Raw genomic sequence first — 6,963 nt, 5'->3', positions numbered from 1 at the left:
CCCCCTTTTATTGATCTTACAGAAAACTAAAAAGGTAAACCATAACAATGCATAACAATGTAATAGCATGTGGAGAAGGGGGAAAATGGGGCCCAATGCGACGGTATCTGATTAGCTTTTTAATGTCTGGGAGACTGCTAACATGTGACCTGTCACTTGGAAGACTCTCCAGACCCACCATCTATCTATGCACTACGTGTCTAATTCTGATATCTGTCTTCCTGAAGCCAACCATCCCATCAAAATCACAAAATTCCATAAATTTTAGAAAACAATTTGCCTCCCCCTATAAGGAAAAAAAAAACAACGGATGAACTGAAGCAGTCACTTTAGGTGATAGATATAAGTGTACATATAGATACACACATATATAAATTTTGCCTTTCAAAATGATTTGAATTTTTACGTCTGCTGTATAAAAATGTATTATATTTTATTATATATATATTTATATATAAAAAACCGTCAGAGCCAATCTTTGAGAGGAGGAGAGGGCGTCTGGAAAGTGACCCCGAGGAAGCAGGACTAACAGGGTCTGCGGCCCTGTGCGCCTCGCTGCGCAGGGCGGCGCATGCCAGGTCTGCAGAGCAGGGGTGCTGCTTCCCGGAGAGGGCGGGGGCCCGTCGGAACAAGCATCCATCCCGGAGTCTGTGAGCGGCCTTCCTTAGGAAAGATGGTACATGCCATATCCGACTGGGGTCGCGTAGAGTCCGACGGGCGGGATGGGGAGCACAGGTCTATGGAAGGGGTAGGACGCTCCGTATATGGACGCAGCTTGCAGGGGCGAGTTGATGGGGAAGGGGAGGCTGAAGCCAGAGGGCAGCATAGGTTTTGCAGCCATTTTCAGCTTTTCCAGTTCTGCTTCCTGCAGTCTTTTCGCCTTGGCCCTCCGGTTCTGGAACCAGATTTTGACCTGGGTCTCTGTGAGGTTCAGAGAGCTGGAGAACTCCGCGCGTTCTGCGATGGACAGGTACTGTTTCTGCCGGAACTTGCGCTCCAGGGCCAGGAGCTGGGACGTGGTGAAGGGTGTGCGCGGCTTCCGGTTGGTCTTGTGCTTCCGCAGGGTGCAGGTGGAGGGGCTCATGTGTCCTGGAGGACAGAGAGGCAGGGAGTTAGCAAGGCCAGTGGCCTCCTCTGCAGGTGCGCGCGCGTGCGCCAGGCCCTCCTCTTCAGCTTTCAAGGAGATACGTCTGTCAAAAGCAGCTGTATATTTTTGGTCGGTTGGTTTGTTTTTTGCTTTTGCGGGGGTGGGATGGGGAGTAGGCGTGGAGAAGGACCATATTTAAATGAATCAATTGATTTATTTTTAAAAAAATGAGGATTTAACAAAAAGTTTGGGAATATAATGGTGTAACAGAACTTTCTGTATGAAACCAGTGACTGTAGAGTGATGGACTCAGAAACCTAGGAGCAGACCTCTCCTGCGTCAAGGGAGCTGAGTGCTGTTTGAAAACAATACCCCATCTCTTCTAAGCTTGTCTCGTCTTTAACATGGGGGGCTGGGTTCAGAACAACCCTCACTTCCCTTGGGTGCTGACAGAATCACATATAGGGAAGAAAATGAGGTACAGCAAGGGTACAGAACTCTTCAAGGCCAGGAGCTAGAAGTTAAAGGAGCGCTGGGGGAATGACTTCTCCAAATTGCAAAAGGATCCGGGGCCTACACGTGGATGCTAACGCTGGAGGAGAGAGGTCAGCTCTCCTGCGCCAGGACGGGTTGTGCACTGACAGGATGATCGTGCCGATGAGGCCTGTGATAAATTAATGGCATCTTGCGACCAGGGAGCAGCCACCCAGTAACCCACCGCAGCTGTCACTCCATCCAGCCTGCAGATTATAAAACCTGAACATCATTGTACAGATCTGGATGTGGGATGCGTTCTTTTGGCCGGGTGCTTCCGTGACATAAACTTTACTAAGGAGGAGAGTGAAATTAGCTGAGCCATAAATGTAAATGTCAGGGGCAATCACGCTGCCTCCGGACTGGGAGCATGTGATGACATCTTAGTCATGTCTCCCCGTTCTCAGGGAGAGCCAGTGTGTAAATGATTAGTTTGTTGCCAGGAGTTAGAAAGAGGGATTAACAAGCAACGTAAAGGTATGCCAGCAGCATCCAGACTCCATATTTAAGCTGGATTCAATTATATAGGAAGTCACAGGACTGGTCACCCAGCTCACTTTGGGCTTCTTTTCCTCCAGGGGAGGGGGGAGAGGAGTGTGGAGCTGGGGGACAGCATGCTAAACAATTAATTTGCTGTATTTGGCTTTTATGAGCGATGCCTATTTTCCAAATGTAGCCACGGTAGTAACTCCAAAGGACTCAAGGGGAGAATGTCGCATTTCTTGTTTTGTTACTTTGGTGGCCCAAGAAAAAGTTTACACTTCATCCTGGAGGGTGACACAGCACAGGTCCCAACCCAGCTTCCCTTTCCAACAAGAAATGGATCTGTCCCAGTGTGACATTATGAACCATCACTTTAAGTGACTAAAAAGAGAGAGAGAGTGGGTTCCTCACTCAATTAAAAAAAAAAAAAGTATCTGCGAGAGGGGTGGTAAGAAGTGACTGCAGGAGTGTCCCTTTTGCATATGCTAAGCCCTAAGTAAACCAGGGCACCTGGGCTTTAATTTACAAATAAACTAACCATCTGAGACTCTGAGACCCGTGAGACCCTCAGACCTCACGGCCCGGCCTGGCTCCCAGGAGACCCCGCAGTCCCGGCTGAGGTCCCGAGGTCCTAGCATCTACGCTGGGTCCCGCCCTAAGCGTGGAAGCAGCTCAGACACCCGTCACGGTCCTTCTGGCTGCTGCTGCTTGGGGCTGCGTTGGAATTATGAAACCCAGGAGACAGGGATCGCACACGTGCATCAAAGGCAGAAAGTGAGGAGGCTTCCTCCCAGCCTCCCGCTCCTCCCTCCCACCCCCCACCCCCATTTTAAACCAGCCAGAGGAAGGATGCGATTATACAAAGCAAAACAGCAGTTATCCTACTTCCTCTGAATAACAAATCCCGGCCCAGGCGGGTGGCTCCGTCCTGCCCCAGGCACCGTAGCCAGGAGCTGCCAGGACCCAAGGCACCTACCCACCTCTGTTCCCACAGCCCTCTCCAGGCCCAAGCACCAATAACCCACTTTTTGTTTTAAAAGCAAATCCTTTCTCGCGATCTCCAGTGTTTCTCATGGGAAGGTCGTACCCTGGGCCCAAGGCTGATTTGCTCAGCAGGGAAGCTGGATTACACTTTGTGGTAGGGATGTTTACAGAGTAAGTTGGGAATGACCATCCCAGAACCAGGAGGCCTAAGGAAGTGGGGTTTCTGACCTCTGGACATCACTCCCAGGAAGGCCTGAAACCTTGATGTGCCGCAGGGCGCTGACCCAGGCCGAGGAATGCGTGACCACTCACCGCCAGTCCAACTTATTCAGTCCCTTAAAGTTTGAGCCTCTATGTCACTGTCAATAAAATGGGTAAATAATACTGATCCCGCAGTGAGGGTCACAGTGAGAAGTTTTAGAACGTCCACTCAGTGTCCCCCAGTTTCTTTTTGTGAGGCCCCCTCTGCTGAAATGTCCTCATCTGTTTCTAGGAGGCCTGCTGCTGCCGCACAGATCAGATAAGATAATATGGTTAACCGTGCAATAAAGCACTGAGCAAACTTGTGTTTAAATTCTTTGAGTCCTTAACCTCCACGCCCTTTGAATCTGTTGGAGTTTCTGACAGGGTGGAGAGAGATGCCGGAGGGGACGCCCCACTGACTGGCTGTGGCCTCGTTTGGGTCACAAAATGCTGTGCATCTCCAGTCTTGATGGCTGACTGCTGGAGATGGATAAAGATGAGGTTCTCTTGGCTTTGGAAAAAGTCCCCCCACAAGTCCCCTCTTTCCCACCTTTCCAGGAGGTATAGTGAGGGTACAGAATGCTCAAAGACCAGGAGATAGAAAGGAGCTATGGGGGAATGACTTCTCCAAATTGCAAAAGGATCCGGGGCCTAAACGTGGATGCTAACGCTGGAGGAGAGATCAGCTCTCCTGGGCCTGGCTCTCTGCCCTCCTGACTCATTGGCAGGATGCGGGTGCAGGTGTGCAGACCTCAGCGGCTTCTCTCTGGGGAGAAGGATCAAAGGTAGCCAGGGTACCCTACAGAGAGGTGCAGGGCTTGGACGCCAGGGTTCCCGGCCCAATTCAGCCCTTGCTGGTGACTTGCATTAAGCAAGTTCAGTTCTCTTAAAATAAAATACAGTCTTGGTGTCTGGAAAAAGAGTCCATCACACGTCCCCTGCCTCTGCCTACACTTTGGGGTACCAGCAATGATTGGGATCTGGTGAACTAATGAGCATCACTTTGAAAACTCTCAGGCGCTGCTGGAAGGCTGTTAAATTACTATGAGCCAAGGGAAGCACCCCGCGTTCAAAACCCCAGCCCGCTCCCAGCGAAGCTCAGGACCCCGCCGGCGAAGTGCTGGCCTCGAGGACATTTCCTCCCGCATTAGCCTCTGCCACCTTCCCTTCGCGGGGTCCTGCTTCGACATCTGCGGGACCCATGGAAGATAATAATTCATATCGGGTTAGGTTTCAGTTAGCTCATCTTTAAAAGGAGGGCACACCTCCCAAGGCTGTGAACTTTACACCCCACTTCGCTGCCCAGACAAGAGACCCCGGTGGGCGGTGGAACAGAAATCAGCGAGGTGGCTGAAGCGCAGGGCTGGGGGCTAGAGAAACCGATGAGCAAGCGACCCCGCAAACCCAGCCAGGCTTCGCCCTCCACCGACCAGCGAGTCCGCAACAGCGCGCGACACTTTGCCCAGCGAGGGGACCCGGATCACGCGGTGTGCGGAGTGTACCCACGGGGTGTCCTGGATACAGCCGGCGCGCTGAACTCTGGGGGTAACAAGGGGCCCGGAACAGCGGGGCCTGCTTTCCGGGGCGCACAGCGCAGAGGGGTCTCCGCGCCCCGGCCCTGGAGACCAGCCCTCGGCTCCCTCCAGTACCCCTGGTCCCCGCCCGGGCGCGCACTCACTCGGCGGCGGCGAGTATCTGCCGGGTTCCTGCATCCACGCCGCTCCGTCTTCTGAATTTTCCGACTTGACCGAGGCGGTCTCGAAAGGCTTGCCCAGCGACCCGGGGCTGTGCGCCTCCCGGGCGCCCTGTCCCGGCAGCAGCAGCGGCCGCAGGCTGGCCCCGGCGGAGGCGCTTTCGGCTGGCCGCGGGGACGCCTCCTTGGGCGGCTTCTTATCCGACATGAGCGCCTCCACGCTGAAGGGCAGGCTGGAGACCTTGACGCGCCGCTCCTCCGCAGCCCCCTCGGCGCTCCCGGGCCCCGGGCCCGGCCCGGCCACCATCGCCGGGCTCTCCTCATCAGACGGAAACAGGTCACTGCCTTTGGACGGAGAAGCCATGACTTCTCTGCCCCGCGTAGCTCCCGGCGCGCGACTCGGCTGGCAGCCCGGCAGCGGCGACTCAAACTTTTTGGGGGGGAGACGGGAGGGGCGCTCCAGGAGCCGAGCCTTTCCTCCAAGGGGAAGTGAGAGACTCGGACCAGCCAATCCGCGCCGGCCCTGGCGATGACGTCACGGACGCTCGCCTCCCATTGGCTCTCCCGTCAGAGGCTGGGCCCTTTCTCCCCCCTCACCCCCCGTCTGAAATAAATTAGGAGTTAATTACAGGAGCAGTCAGCAGAGTTGTTATTAGGCGATCCCTCAAGGTTTATAATCACGCCAAAACTGAAAAGTCCAAGTCGTAATTAAGGCCGATTATTTAAAGAGGAAGTTCGCTGAGTCCCATTTCTTCTCTGTTTTGACCCCCTCTTTTGAAAGGGTACCCCGCGTTTGTATTACACCCACCCCAGCCCGTCCCGCCCCTCCCCCGGCTCCAGAACGCATTCTAACTCTGAAACCGATACTGCAAAAACATGTATGAAGCGCCTACTATGCGCCAAAGCTGGGCTAACTTTGCAACTTCAGGAGCCAGCCTCCCTTGCTAAAGCTAAGAACACACGCAGGGCACTTAGACGATTATTTCGCTCTTAGTAAATCTCCAGGGGTGTCCGCTATTACCGTAAGTGCCCTGGAATAACAGGGTCCGCAGCGAGCCCGAGAGGTGGTCAGGGGCCGCTCTGTCCCCGGTAATTCGGACCGGTCCAATTAAACCGATGGTCCCCGTGTCTTCCACTTGGAAAGAAACACCAGTGCCCTGAGAAGCTCGGAGTCCGCGTGTTTTCTTTGCTCTGAACCTCCTTTCTGGGCGGTATCCTCTCCGACCTTTTCCTCCAGACGGCATGTATTGTGTGTATTTGTGCGTGTGTTTGTTAGGTATGTTTTAGGTGCCAGTGTTTGCCTTTGAGGGGGAGGAGGAAGGAGGGAAAGGCACGATGATATCTAATGCTTTAATCCCTCTGGCCAATCTCAGAAATACAGGGTTCCAAGTTTGCACACCCCAGGCCTAGGGACCTTTGGCGGAAGCACATTTTTATTCATTGCACCTGGTTAAAAGAAGAAGAAGAAGAAGAGGAAGAAGAAAAGAAAAGAAAGAAACATTGATATCTCCACCCCACTCCAAATTATACCCTAGGTAATTACATCTCAAACCTTAGTGATGACTGTCTTAGTCTAGGGAAGGAGAGAGCGAGCTTCCAGTGTGCAGAGGCCTGGGATCTCTGCAGGCCGCTGGGCCCAGACCCAAGGATTTAAATGAGCTTCCAGGCTCAGGCTGCTTTCCCCTGTATCTGAACCCGTATTCTGCAAGGGAGGAGGTAAAGAGAAGTCTCCCCACGCAGGACCTTGCACACAGCATGTGCTTGCTACACAGTTCCCAGAGCCTTGGAAGGAAGGGACTTCGTCTGTCAGGACTGAAATGACCAAGGCTTGGGCATTCCCTCTCCCTTCGAGAGTCTCAGAAACGTGACCCCCAGACCCACTTGCCAGATCACTCCTCTGGTGCCTTGTTGCCTTCGTCCCAGACCTCTGCCTGGAGTG

The 6,963-nt window shown here is 53.5% G+C and overlaps 1 protein-coding gene across 1 annotated transcript; it reads right to left on the bottom strand.

The window, feature by feature from the left end:
- Positions 1–409: 409 nt before the first annotated feature.
- On the bottom strand, positions 410–5,496 carry MSX2 (msh homeobox 2). Its single transcript, XM_090289852.1, has 2 exons — positions 5,010–5,496; positions 410–1,089 (listed from the first exon to the last, which is right to left on the bottom strand). The coding sequence occupies exons 1-2, from the start codon at positions 5,386–5,388 to the stop codon at positions 665–667; spliced, it is 804 nt and encodes a 267-aa protein (XP_090145978.1). The 5' UTR covers positions 5,389–5,496; the 3' UTR covers positions 410–664.
- Between the last annotated feature and the right edge of the window lie 1,467 nt (positions 5,497–6,963).

Source organism: Furipterus horrens, unplaced genomic scaffold (assembly GCF_987537825.1).
Source record: "Furipterus horrens unplaced genomic scaffold, mFurHor1.1.pri manual_scaffold_10, whole genome shotgun sequence".
Classification (NCBI taxonomy): Eukaryota; Metazoa; Chordata; class Mammalia; order Chiroptera; family Furipteridae; genus Furipterus; species Furipterus horrens.
This window is presented reverse-complemented; position numbering and strand designations above follow the sequence as displayed.

What these genes read in the sequence shown, in the direction of transcription:
- MSX2 (XM_090289852.1), bottom strand. Translation starts at nt 5,388, where the DNA reads ATGGCTTCTCCGTCCAAAGGCAGTGACCTGTTTCCGTCTGATGAGGAG. An exon ending in CAGATACTCGCCGCCGCCGA is followed by an intron (nt 1,090 to 5,009) that starts GTGAGTGCGCGC and finishes TCTGTCCTCCAG; the next exon opens with GACACATGAGCCCCTCCACC.